At 41.0% G+C, this 13,894-nt stretch overlaps 1 protein-coding gene across 1 annotated transcript in view; it reads left to right on the top strand.

The window, feature by feature from the left end:
* RNF150 (ring finger protein 150) overlaps nucleotides 1-13,894 on the top strand; it is a 120,215-nt gene that overhangs the window by 64,583 nt on the left and 41,738 nt on the right. The window contains exons 2-4 of the mRNA XM_003641153.6: nucleotides 2,400-2,650; nucleotides 10,027-10,098; nucleotides 10,511-10,593. Of these exons, the coding sequence (XP_003641201.2) occupies nucleotides 2,400-2,650; nucleotides 10,027-10,098; nucleotides 10,511-10,593 (406 nt within the window). The remainder of the gene's footprint in view (nucleotides 1-2,399; nucleotides 2,651-10,026; nucleotides 10,099-10,510; nucleotides 10,594-13,894) is intronic.

Here is a 13,894-nt window from a genome sequence, read left to right as displayed (position 1 = left end):
GGTCAGAGTGGCGGCTTTTGAGAGAAGTTGATTGATGACATTAATTTCAGCATTTTCAGCTGTGGGATTTTTTATTATTTTTTTAATTATTATTTTTTTGCTGTGGTTACCTTCTGGCTGTTTGTGAGGTTGCTGCTTTGGTTTTCACATGGAGTGATTTGAAGTTGTTGTTATTTTTCTTTAAAAAAGGAATTAAGTGAGGCATGTGAGCAGCTGTGAGAAACATAAGCAGTGCTCCAGACAGTTTGTCTTGCTGACTGTAGGAAAATTACTGACAGTACATCATTGGTGCCCTTCTTGGCCACTTTGAGACATGGCAAATTCTCCCTAGCCTGTTAGGGTAACACCTGCATTAGTCTGTGATAATAAACAGGTATCAGATGTGTTGCAAAGGTAAATTTATCTTGACTGCTGATGGTGGAGCCTTACTATAGAAGAGAAGGAAAATGCCTGAAAATGATTACAATTTACAGAAGAGTAAGGTTAAACTGTCTGTCACGGATACCGAAAATACTTTTCACCTAGCTAAACCAATGATTTCACCCAATTCATTGACTGGCCTATTCATAATCAGAGAAGTATCCCTTTCGTGAGGCTTTCCATCATGAAAGTGGTGCAATTTGCACTTCAGCTCCCAAGACTTGAGAAAGGAGGGTTCCGTTCCCAGCTTTGCTGCGTGTGGATTTTGTCTGTGAGTAGTTACAGTCTGTCACGGCTATTTCAGTACCCCCAAGCCATCCAGGCATCCAGCAGAACTGGAAAAAATTTCCACCGCAGTTAGCATTTTCCATTGAATGCTACCCCCCTGTCCTCTTTAATATGTCTGAAATTTTGTTAGACTCCTCTTGGAATCTTTTGGTATCTAAATGCCTTTGAAAACCTGGTTTATACTTCCCTGGGGTTTTTGGTGGATTAACATCTGAGCTGGACCACGGGGACTGAGGGCATGGTGCTGTCTGGGTTGGGAAGGGGGTGCTGTCAGAAACACAGTCTGTTTGAAGGTAGGCAATCCTTTCCCACCTTATGAATGTCCCACAGTAGGTGGCTTTTTGTCTTCCTTCCACAGTCAAAATACAGGTAACAGTGGAGTTTACAACATGCCAACTGATCTCCTGGGATTTCAGCTGAATTGCCAAAGCACTCACCTCTGCTTCTTCTCTCTGACTTCAACCCTTCCTTTCAAGTTTGTACCTTCCTTTCTAAATTCCAGTTCATGGTCAGCGTAGATGTTACCTATCTGGCATGTTTCTGTGTTCAAGTACATCTTGTTGGTACTTAGCTATTTAGTATAATGCCAGATTTCACCATTGCAAAATATAGCTTATATACTTTATATATAGTAAAAATTGCATACACTTGTTTTGTGAAGGGAAAGAACAGTATTCCTAATATTAACCATAAAGGAGTTCTTTTTATCCACAGAGCTAGAAGAGGCATTTAACAAGCCGCCTCATCCCAGACAATTTCAGACTTTTATTTGTTGTGTACATAGGCCGTATAAAAGAAAGGAAAAGAGCTTCAGCAGCATGTAACACAAATAAAACAAAAACAGCACTGCACACAGAGGAAAGATGATGCAGAGTCATGGAAGGACCTAATTTCAAAGAGCTGTGGCTTCAGATGGGCTGACAGGATAGTAGGAAGACCCTACCCCATCCTAGTAATGGAAACCCCTTTGCTACACTGGCTGTGCTGACTTGCCCTTGTGGGGTGTGCTGTAAACTACGTCAGGGGCTGAGCTGGGCTGCAGTAACATCTTTTAGGAAATAAAATGGGGCTGCTGACCCTCAGTATGGCTCCTAAACACCTGGGTGGGCTCAGGCTGTAGGGTGCCTTGGTGGCACAGGGCAGGCTGAGCTCCACACAGGATGTGTAGAGATCCTTTTGTCGCCATAGCCCTGACCCATCCCTGGCCTTGGGCAAGAGCAACAATGCTTTGGTGCGTTCATCCTCCAGCCCTATGGGGATCGGTGACTGAAAGCACTTCTGGTCTGAGTGGGAACTCGGAGGGGCTTTGTGGCTGTGCAGAATGGGCTATGATAAGTTCATGGGGTGTTGGAGGGAATTACGCCAGCTCCAACACATCTCTCTTTCTGTAGTGGTTACAGCACTATTCCACTAGATAAGCCTCAGCAGAATTGGATGTCTGTGTTTGTCAAACCATGAAACGTGTTTTATGTATCTCACAGATCAGCTTTATAGGAACAGACTGTGTAACCGATTCTGGTTGAAAACTTCACCGCATCCATCCAGCTTAGCTCCTGATGAAAACCAGGAGGAGAAAGAGGAGCTTTTTGTTACTGTTTTTGCTTTCTTGCCTTACCACACCCTCCTGTCATTTTCTTACGTTGCATTCGGCTGTTCTGATTAAAGTTTCTTTTCTCTCTCCTCTCTGACAGGCCTAGATGATGTTGTAGCAATAATGATTCCTGAACCCAAAGGAAAAGAGATAGTGAGCCTCCTGGAGAGGAACATCACTGTGATGATGTATATAACAATTGGGACGCGCAACCTGCAGAAGTACGTCAGCCGGACCTCCGTGGTGTTTGTCTCCATCTCCTTCATTGTGCTGATGATCATCTCTCTGGCATGGCTGGTCTTCTATTACATCCAGCGATTCCGCTACGCAAATGCCAGGGACAGGAATCAGGTGGGTTAGTGCTGCAGTAGGTCTTGGTTTCCAAAAAAATAATCACCGTGGGATTCCATCTTAAATAAACTTGAAGTAAAATTTGAGGAAAATAGACAAAACAAACAAACTAATAATGAGTAGTGAAAAGAATGAGGATATAAAAATGCCTGTATATGGAGAAAGCCAAGAATTCTGACAACCTAGATGGGATTAAGGAAAAAAATGGATATAGTGTATATATTATGTGGGGTTTTTTTCTGTGCAAAACACACATGAAACGGACAGGAAGAATGATAATGTGTTTTAGCAAAAAGATTGGTTTGTTACATATAGCCAAGCGATGGAGGGATGAATACAAATAAAAACCCTTATGATTAACCCAAAATGATTACTCAAATGTAACGAGGTATGCGGAAGTATGTATGAGAAGTAAGGCTTCACCATATGTGAGGAGATTAAAAAGAAGTGTTTTCATTTTCATGCTTCTTAAGAAGGGCCTTTAAAGGAACAGACATTTCTGTTGATTTGACATTGATCACTGAACGTCTAAGTGGTGTATTGATAGCCACCCATATTATTAAAGCTTTGATTTTGGCATTTTGTCCAGCCTCTCCCTGTAAGAGACACAACACCTATAGAGCTAGAGAGAAGCCAGCAGCATTGTGTGGGAATGGGTGGTAGGTCCTGAGGCCCTCTGGGTTTATGAAGCACCCTGAATCTTTGTAGGAGTTCAGCAATGAATATTAGTAGCGGTGTTGGTGATAAATTTCATCTTTTCTTGACTGGATCCAACTAATCTTGGCATCAGCAGAACTGTGAAACTGAGACGTTTCATTTTAATGGTGCAGTAGGAAATGTTATCAATGCATGAAATCTGAAGAGATGACCGTTTTACTGGAGGAAAGATAGTGCTCTGTGATTCAGAGGTGGTTTTGGACCCTTAATAAACTCCTGTTCCAGCGGGAGGAGGAGGACTGCTTTGCTTACTCTGCTGAAAAAATAAACTGGGATTGTTTATAGTTGTCTTGTAGAATAAAGTTCTGCTGCACTCAAACATAAACTTAACATATAGGGATCCCTCAGCACTCCCATTGAAACTCAGGCATCCTCAGAGATAGAGAGCAGCTGCTCTGTATTTACAGGCAGAAAGAATATATTTTACTTTTAAATATAGGCCATGAAATTTTGAATAGTAAAAATGAGACTATCCCAGCTGGAATTTGAGCATCACTGGCAGCAGAATCACTGTGACTGTAGTGGCTGTGGTAATTTTCAGATGCTTTGGCTGCTAAAGCACATGTGTGCCTAATTTATGCATGTGAGTACCCTGAGTATGCCTTCAATCAAGTAATTATACAGGCAGATTAGCAGTGCAAATAGACATACATAAACATGAAACCCAGCCAAATAAGAAGCACCCTTCAGGTTATACATCATAGTTTGGAATTACAAGTTTATGTGTTCAAGCAGTTTTCCTTTCCAGTCTTTTCTTTCCGGAGTTTAAATGAGACTAGTATGTGCACAATTATCCTGTGCAGAGGTTTTGATAACTTTGTTATTAAGACTAATTCTGTTTTTGAAAAGAATAAGAAAACAGGTGTATGGGAACTGTTGAATCACGGCCTGAACCTCTGATTGATCACCTGAGGCAAGCACTGAGTCAGCCATGGGAGCACAGGTGAAGGCAATTCATCTGTGTGACCAGAAGGGGTGGAGCCAGGCTGCACCTCTCCTAGACCCCCTTTAAGGGCTGACTGCCTCTGAGGAAGGATCTTTTCCTGGAGATTGCTCCTCAGGGAGTTTTTGTGAGCCTACAATGTAGGTGAGCACCTTTCATTTATATCTGGCTATCTTTTTCAATGCAGTAATCTTACCAGCCTAACTTCTCTGTATACTATATAACAGCTATATACTTACTAATTGTACAGCAGGCCTCCTAAGCAATTGTTACTTTTTTTTTTTTTCAAAGCTGTATTAATTATATAGGACAGACTAGAATTTCTTTATATACTTTCTTCACTCAGTTCTGCCTGTCTTCTAATCTCCTTACTGCTTTTTTCTTATGCAAAATGGTACACAGTGACGCATATGTATAACATTCAACCACTTCTGTTAGTGACCTTTTTAGTCCTGGCTGTGGAGAACAGAAATGTAGGTAGCTGTCAGAATAGCTCAATTTGCTCTTTCCTTTTTCATGAGGGTTCCTTCCTCTAATGTTCTTTTTTTTTTTTTTCTTTTTGAACTTGAGCATGTCATCTTGTAATGTGAAGATGATGGGAGCACAGAGTTCTTGGATATTCAGATATATTCAAGAGAAATGTGTTCTGTTGTTTTTTGGGATATAGCTTAGAATGTAATTCTTCTGTCATTTGTCTCAAAAGCTTTTGCTGTTCTAGCTTGCGTTTGTCCATCTGTATAAAGGTATTGTGCTTATTTGTTGTAAGCACTTTCGTTGCTGGCCAGCATTAGGAAAGGTGCTTTCTTCTGTTTGTTAGTTAAACTTTCACCTAAGGGTGAGGTTGAGATGTTTGTATAAATAGAGCTTCAGATGAAGAGAGAGCCAATTGGCCTATTTAGAGAAAGTTATGCCGTCAGTTCCTACCCAGGGTGCTTTAAGATCTAACTGCACACTGACTGCTCATCTCTCGAAGTGCTAAAAGTTGTGACTCATTAATTAGGTTTCAGTTTAAAAAAATAATAAAAAAGGAGGTTAAATTTGTTTTGATATCTGAATGATTTTAAATACACGTTATTAAAATGAGAGCTTGTGAGGGCCAGTGTTTTCTTAAATTGAAGGAGAACCTGCGCTTTCCTCTTTGTTAACTTCCGTCATGCATATACCCTTCCTAGCTTCCTATATACTTCCAGAGAGTATATACTTCCTTCCTTCCTAGCTCTGGCTGATAGTGAGGCTGCTACCAGGAGCAGTCCAGCCTCTGAGTTGGTAGCTTGTCCACTGTGTTGATGGAGTGGGACATGGTAGCCAACTGCAAAATATGATCAGCAGAAAAAGTGGTATTATAGGGAAAGCAAGGTTTCTGAATGTCTTTCATTTTATCTCTTCCCAGCTGACTCACTGTAACTATGTCTTGGTTTCCTGCAAAATGTGGAGCATCTTTTTGTCAAGCCTCATCACCACCTCTACCTCTTTGCTCTTTCATATACAGTGACTATCCTTCCCAGGTCTTCTCATCTTGTACACAGCTGAAGTTGCTGATCAGTCAGTAATTCCAAGAAGAATTAACTTAAAGCAACAACTCTGGCTAATAGTACAGGCAGATAGGAAGACTGAAGAACCTCCTGGATTCCTCCTTTTACTTTTTAGTTAAATGAAACCTGGGCATATACCACATATATTTATATTCAACCATCACTCTCCTTTACTGCCTATGCAAAATCCAGGTTCATGTGCCAGAATGGAGAATCAGTTAGGTTCCCTGATTTAGCTGAGTGTAGAACCAGGTCTGCAAGGCTTCCCACTGCATGCCAAGGCCCACTCATGTAAATGTAAGCTTCATTGGGAATTTCTGCAGTGGAGCCTAAAATTGTCTTTCATTATGGGGTTATGTTTCTGCAGCTAGGGTGTCATCTGCAGATACAATCATGCTTCCTATCGTCATAGAAAATATGGTTGCATTTCAATTTTGATTTTAATGTTTTGAGCTTTTAAGAGTGTCGTTAGCACAGATGACTGTATGATATGTGAAAGCAGAAGGTAGGTAGTAATATTCATGTGCATGAAAATCTGAAGTTTTTCCCCTCTTTTCCCACCCAGGAAAATGGTCAGGAAGTAGATATGCTCAGTGTTTTGATTTGTTCATTTGATATCAAGCAGCTCATTTGATATCAAGTAAATGATTTTGTGTAAGAAAAGCATAGTCAACCTTTTTCCTCAGCAGCATGTTCCTGGAGCCTTCCTGAAAATGAGAATTCTGACAATGTCTGTGAAAGACTATGGGAATTGTTTGTATCAAGCAACATCAGGTTGCAGAGCTAATTGAAAGCTGTTTGGAATTTCATGACGAGTGAATTCCCGGAGGTAATTCAGCAAACTGTGACTTGCTATCTTAGCCTTGTAGTAGCCAGGACATAGGCTTTAAAAAATAAAATATCACATCAGTGCATCACAGTTCATATTTCATCAGTGCCTCTTTCTGAGATCAGAGATTTCTCTCTTTTGTCTGTGAGCCATGGGATAGGAAGACAGCAAGCAGGAGATATTTGAGTTTCACATCTATTGGCAGGATTTCTTCCATGTTGTTTCTTCCCATTTGCTTCTTGCTAAGAAGTTTTATGTAAAATCATTTTGAAACCAGGTGAGCTCCATGATTTTTGCAGGATGGCAAAAGCCAAAGCAGGCAGTTATTCCACTGGGACCTGTAAGTCCTGGGTTAATATCCAGGGAAGAATCTGGTTTAGTATGTAACTGACAGCGTATGGAAGGCCAGGCAGTTCTCTGAGAAGGAAAACAGGTGGTCATGACTTTTTGTGGGAGTTTTGGGCTGTTGAAGAGAGATGTCGTATTTGAAGCAGTCTTAGGAATATGCTTCTCATGATGAAAGTCTGCAAATCTGATCTGCAGTGATGTGGCTGGTATTTCATCCTGATGGTGTACCTTGTTCTGCTCAAGGCCCAAGGTGATCTCCTTTCCCAAAAGGTGACAGTCTAGTAAAGCCATTAAGAGAGGGTCACTCTTTATTTCTCTTCCAGAGCATCTGCTGTCACTTACTTCCCCAGGAGCAGATGAGTGATGTTTTCCATGCTACTGTCCTTTCTTTTTGTATAGTAGCATCATCTCCACAAGACCGCTTCATCTGATACTCTTAACTCCTTCCAGTCCAATATTGAATGTTGCGGTCTTGCTAATGAGATTATGGGATTTATGATTATAAATCTCTAAGCTTCGTTTTAAGCCCTTAAACTATTGTAATACCTCTTATCTTCTAGGGACAATGATTGGTGATAGCATGCCTTCATGCCTTTTGTTCAAATAGAAGAATTCTTTGGAAGTACAACTTTACTTGTTCTTTCAAAATTAAATAATTCTTATTTGCATTTAAGTCATGAACTTGACTATTGAAGATAGACAAGAGAAAGCAAACATGAAAACAAGCAGATCAAAGATGCACATGGGTCTTTAATCTTGTCCTATCCCCTTGAAGAGTGTGCAAGAAAGAGCTGAGACACTTCATTAGTTTAAGTAATAATAATGATAAAAAGGAATCACAAGCAATTCCTGAAGCAGGGTGCAGTGGCTCTCATCTCGCTCTGTGTTATCAGTCTGTCTTTGATTTACATTGAAGAAACAAATAGCTGGCAAGAAATGCTTCCAGCTCTTGTCAGATCTGTTTATTGAAGGGAGACTGTGAGAAAAATGTATCACAGGAAAGATATGTAACTACAAGGAAGTCCGTCACATGTAATAATTAGCTGTGCTGGAAAGCACATATGTAAATCTTATATGATAGCCAAGATCATTTTCATGTCTTTAGCCAGTCCTGAAATTGCTCACTGCTTTCAGGATTACACACATTCCATGTCTTTCCAATCCAACAAACTCACCCTCTAAATTAAAGACAGTGGTTTTATTTGAATCCAAAGAACAAAGTAGTAACTTATTAATCATATCTGTGTGGTGATGAGGTCCCAATTTACAGGCAGCGTTCAGCTTCCTCCCATTTTTGGCTTCATGCTCTCGCCCCTCCAGCTGGAAACCCTTCCCATTGACATGCCCTCAGAATTCCAGCACAGGCGGTGTTCCTGGCTTTGAAAGTTGAATGTCTTCTGAGTCATCAGTGCTCCTAAATCTCCGCCTAACTAACAGCACATGGTTGGAAACTGGATGGGAAAAGGGGGCGAGAAGAAGAGTTTAAGTCATTTACTGGTAGCAACTCGGAATGCACTGTTATAAAACCAACAGGATGTCATGGGGTTAGGTGTGCTGTGTTATCCTGTGCAAGACAGACGAGAAAAAACTGAAGAGAGCCCAGAGGAGGGTTACCAGTATGTTCTGGGGGCAGAAACGTGCAGTGAGTGAGGAGGGAACCTCATTTAGTAAGCTGGGTGAGGAGGAGGCTGAGGGCTCTGCCTGCAGCCTCCAGTGACACGGTGCATGCTTGGAGGGAAGGCAGTGTCAGGCTCTTCTCAGAGAGGCACTGAGAAAGGACAAGGATAATAGTCACAAATTGCAGCTAGGGAAATTCTTCTTGTATAATAATGATTTTAAAAAAGGCTATGAGAGCAGTGAAGCACTGGAACAAATTATCCACAGTGATTGTGAAATCTCCCTTCCTGGAGAAAGTCAAAACTTGACTGGACATAGCTCTGACTTTGAAGTTGACCCAGCCTTGAAGAGGGGGTGGGAGCTCATGACCTCCCCAAGACCTTTCCAGCCTGTGAGTCTGTCTCCCAGTCTCCTTGTTGCGTTAGCACAGTGAGCAGCCAAGTCCTTGGAGTGCTGATGCAGGCATGAGCTCAGAGGCCTACAGAGGTAGCTCCACAGAGCTGTGATTGTGGGAACTGCCCTGTATCATTCTCAGCCCCGTCTTCAGCTTTTCAGAACAGTGTTTTGCATCATGCTGATACTTACTTTAATCTTGAGTGACAGTGGCCCAGCCAGCACAGTAGCAGTGTTTTAGGAAAAATGAGAGGTCAGCATCGTCACGTGGTAAGCAATTTATGGTCACTATAGTGAAAGGAAAAGAAAAAGCCAACTGTTAGGTATGAATACGATGTTCTGTGGGACTATATCTTGTTTTACCTGTAAGAAATTGCAGATGCTTTTGCCTCCTTTTTATACCTGTTATTACTTCCATGAAGTAGAAAAAAAGGGAAAAAACAGTGAAGAAGGTAATTTGTGTTCGTTGTGATTAAAAAAATTATCACCTCAATTGCAACACTTAAATTTTGCTGGGAATCATGAATTGATCCTGGAACACAGTAAGAATAAAGACCTCCTGAATCTTAAGTCCAGTGTTCATTACGCTTGCTTACCAGCCCAGGCCTCATTTAAAAATGTACTTTTTGCAAGTGTAATTAAAAAAAGGAGAGGAAAGAAGTAGGATACCAAAACAGCAGGCTTGTTACGTACATTGCTACTCACTGAAATAGTATAGTTGCCATAGTGTAACATCACAAGAGGCTCATGTGCAGTCTTCTCTGGAACTGAATTAGCATAGCTTTGCCTCATCAGCCATGGGTTACCAACAAGCTGAAAATACCTACTGTGCACTTATTCTGAATAACAGCATGACTGACCTCATCTGTTCACATTTATACAGAACTGTCTGGTTTCACGTACAGTTACTTGAGATTGTTAAGAAATCTAAGGAGGAAAAATGATGAATTCTGCATGAGGAGCTACTCTTTGCTTAAGAGCTAATTTTGTATTACAGCGCCGGCTTGGAGATGCTGCAAAGAAAGCAATCAGCAAGCTGCAAGTCAGAACAATCAGGAAAGGTGATAAGGTAACTTTTCAAATTGCTCATTACCAAATGAATCACTGCACTGAGTATTCCTTCCGACCACCAGGACAAAGAGGCAGAACAGAAGTGGCAATTGCTTATTAAGCTCATATGCCTCCTCTAGGTAGGGGAGGAATACTGGTAATTTGTGGAGGAATGGAGCAGGGAGAGGAGGAGGTGAAGTTGTGTGGAGATGCAGAAAATCCTGAAAGTTCAAACATGCTACCTAAATCTGCATGATTCCCAGGGAAAGTTTCCAACAGGATATGTGTTGAAAGTCTGACTTGCTTTTCTTGAAATGCATTACTGAATATGCAGCGTGCATCAGGGACTGTTCTATTCTGTCACACAGACTCTCCTTTGAAGAGATTAGCTGACAAAATCAAAAATGAAAATGATGTTCTCTTTCCTGTAGGAAACTGAGCCAGACTTTGATAACTGTGCTGTTTGTATTGAAGGCTACAAACCCAATGATGTTGTCAGAATTTTACCTTGCAGGTAAGTTGAAGGTTGAAGGAGCTTTTAACTCTGATAGTCTGTCTGTTTCTAAAGTTATGCTCTGTTCTCAGAGTATCGCTCTGAGGTTTCCTGGGGGAGGTGGGGAAATTAATTGCTTTGATTTGTTTTTAACCAATTCTGTAAAGATATCTGAAATGACTCTTTGTCTACTTGAAGTGAAAATAACATTAGTGGTGGTAAAAACCTGAATTTAGCATGAGAGTCAGAAATTCTGTCTGATCTGAATGTATTATAAAGTTTTCAGTAGAATTTTTAACTGAAGGTTATGATGTTTCCTCTGTTTTTCTCACTGGTTTTACATTAGTCCAGAACAACTCCTTTAGAAGAACCTGTTTCTGACTTCAAGGTGAGTCCTAGGCACAGCAGCCAGGGATAGAGCAGGCCAGCTGCTCCCCATGGAAAGAACTTAGCAATTCTTGTGCTGTCCTGCCCCAGGACCAGGTGCCGAGAGAGCAGTATTGTCTACTGCTGCCATGGAAATATTCCCAGACGTGCGGGATATGGATGTGACAGGAAGAGCTTTTGGGGTTGTTCCTTTCTCTTTTCTTCCCTTCGTGTGAATGTGCCCAACGAAGTGTGCATGCTCACAGTGATGTGATGCGGGAGTGTGGCCTCTTGCCAGCTCTGAGCTGTATTCACCTCTCTGTGCCATTGTATTGTCTTCCTTGGGATGTCAGCTAACAAAAGACACCTCAAAGGAAATCATTTTGTTAAGATATCTCCTATAAACAGTGGTTTCCTTAAGAGAAGAGGTTTGATTTCCCTAGAAACTGTGATCTCAGATGTGGCACAGACAGAGCGTAGATTTTTAGAGTTTCTTCTTCTGGAGACATGTTTACTGGCTTGAAAAACTGAAATATTTGTTTCTTTTCCTACTGTGTTTCTTCCCTAGTAGATATTTGAATGTAACAAGCTGTCCATTTGTGTTCATTCATGTGACTCATTAATCTGTTTACTGCCATCACTAAATGGCAAACAAAAAGCAACAGATTAATCATAAATTTGACCTACTCTAAATCCCCCCACAATGACAAACTGCATTTGAACCTTTTTTTCTTTCTGCAAATAATTAATGAAGCAGAAATACAAAAGAAAAAAAGAGAATTTGGAAAAAAAAAATTGTGGACCTCGGCTTGACATCAAGCTTGTTCTTGTAAAGCATAATAAAGCTTGGAAATTTAACATGATAGGGACAGGCAGTTTTCAGAGGTAGTTATACAAGAGCAAAAAAAGTCTAAGCTCTAGCTTTCACTTGTCTTGCCTCATAATTCCAGTCAGACTTCGTCATGCACGGTGTTGAGTCAAGCAGAGTGAATAGGAAACACATAGTTAACAGGTGATGTTCAGTTCTTGGCTGACTTAAAATGTCGCCTAGAAAATGACTCATGCTAAAAGGTTAGCAGCAGCAGATCTGTCTTGTAAAATGCTCACAGTTTGAGCCTAAGCAATTCTGAGTGATAAAAACTAAAAGATCTTTCTCAAGCAGCTACTTATCAGACCCTGTTAAGTGAGTAGGAAAGCACTATTTTTTTATGTCTCAATAAAGACCTACGGGCACTGACCGTTTCTTCCTTCAGCATCCTCAGTTAAACAGAGGTTTTGCTTTAGTTCTGGTACAGTATCTGCGTTAGTCTGGCATTTAATAAGAGGCTGGCATTTCACCAAGTCTTACGGAAGCTAACGCCATGCCAGCTGACCTTTGTGTTTCTATCCAGGAGCTGCACGAGATGCAACGCTTTCTACTTGCATAGCCAAATGCACCCTGAGATCAGCTGCTTTGTCCTGCAGGCTGTACTGGGAAAACTGGCTAGCAGACACGCTCAGTATAAAGCCCTGTGTATCTTTTGGATTTCTTTTAATGTTTCTGAGTCCTGAATCTGCTCAGAAATTGGTACCAGAAATCCACTGGACAGCATTTCAGCGGATGAGGTCTGAAATGGTATTTTCTAGTACATTTCCCAAATGTAGTCTGTCTTCTGGAAAGCTGGGAGGAGAACTTGTTAACTTGTGCTTCTTCCTCTCTTTCCTCTTTAGAAGCCAACTCCCACAACTGACTGTATTAATAAACCTCACTCTACAGTGTATTAAATAAATATATACTGACTCTTGATAGTGAAGAAAATGTTGGCTTGCAGCTGGCTTTATGTTTAAATGGTAGCAAGCATCACAGTGAGGGCACTGACACAACATCAAATACAAGCAAGTTCATTGTTCTCAGAGTCACTTCTCTTGTCGCAGCCCTACTTCCTTCTGCTTGTCTTCCATCTCTGGCTTCAAAACTCCATCTTTTCTGCACATTCTTAGGAGAAATCACTGATGCTGCTGTTCCCTTTGTGTGCCTCTCACTAAACTTTTCCTAACTTCCTGAACTTTAACAGGGAGGTAGGACAACTCTTTCAGCCTTGTCTCTACTGAGAACTTTCTATTTCTTTGTAACCTTCTTTCAGATTGTTCCATTTCTGTCACCAACAGACACTGTTAGAGCTCGCACGCCTCCTCTGAACCTCCAGTGAGCAACTGTGACTTCACAGACTGTTCCACTCCTTCCCTCTCTTTTCATTAGCCTCCTGTGAAAATCATTTCATCACAGCACTTCTTCCTTTTTTATTCCATTTTCTCAGCTATACTCATCATCGTGTCCCTTTGTCCTTGCTTCTTCTACCTTAAAAATAAACAAATAGTAGCTCATATGCATCCCCAAAAGCTGAAACCTTCTCGTCAGGTACTCAGTGCTGCTCAGCCTCTCATCAAAGTCCTTCTCAGTCCTCTGCTGCAGCCCAACATCTGATGTAGGGCTGAGCAGCTGATGCTCTTAGTCCAGGTCTGTGGGTATGTACCTTTCTTTCTGCTTTTGGCTCCTTTTGTTGTAGCTCATGCTTTTATTCAAGAAAAAAAACCAATCAACCCAAGTGACTGCTAGGTTTGTTTGTGTGTGCTTCAGAAAGTTGGAACTGGAACAGGAAGGTGGGAGAACAGCCCTCCTTAGCCTGGAGAAAAGGTTTTTTTTGGTTGGCTAGTTGAAAGTTTTACAAGAGTTTTACAATAATAAAGCTGTTATAATTCTTGGGCTGAGCCCAAAATAAATGTCTTTTTTTTTTTTCTGCTGTATGTTTAAAATCGCAGCTTTGAAGAAAACATGAAATGTATTTCAGACACACATAATCTCCAGTTAACCAATAAATCAAGTGCTAATTAGATAACAGTAAATGCAGCACTGTGGGATTTTTGAGATTTTTTTCCTTGCTTTGGTCGCTGTGAGCTGCACCCAGCCTTGTGCAGT

This window comes from Gallus gallus, chromosome 4, assembly GCF_016699485.2.
Source record: "Gallus gallus isolate bGalGal1 chromosome 4, bGalGal1.mat.broiler.GRCg7b, whole genome shotgun sequence".
NCBI classification, from domain to species: domain Eukaryota; kingdom Metazoa; phylum Chordata; class Aves; order Galliformes; family Phasianidae; genus Gallus; species Gallus gallus.
The sequence above is the reverse complement of the archived record's forward strand: the minus strand, read 5'-3'. Positions and strand labels throughout refer to the sequence as shown.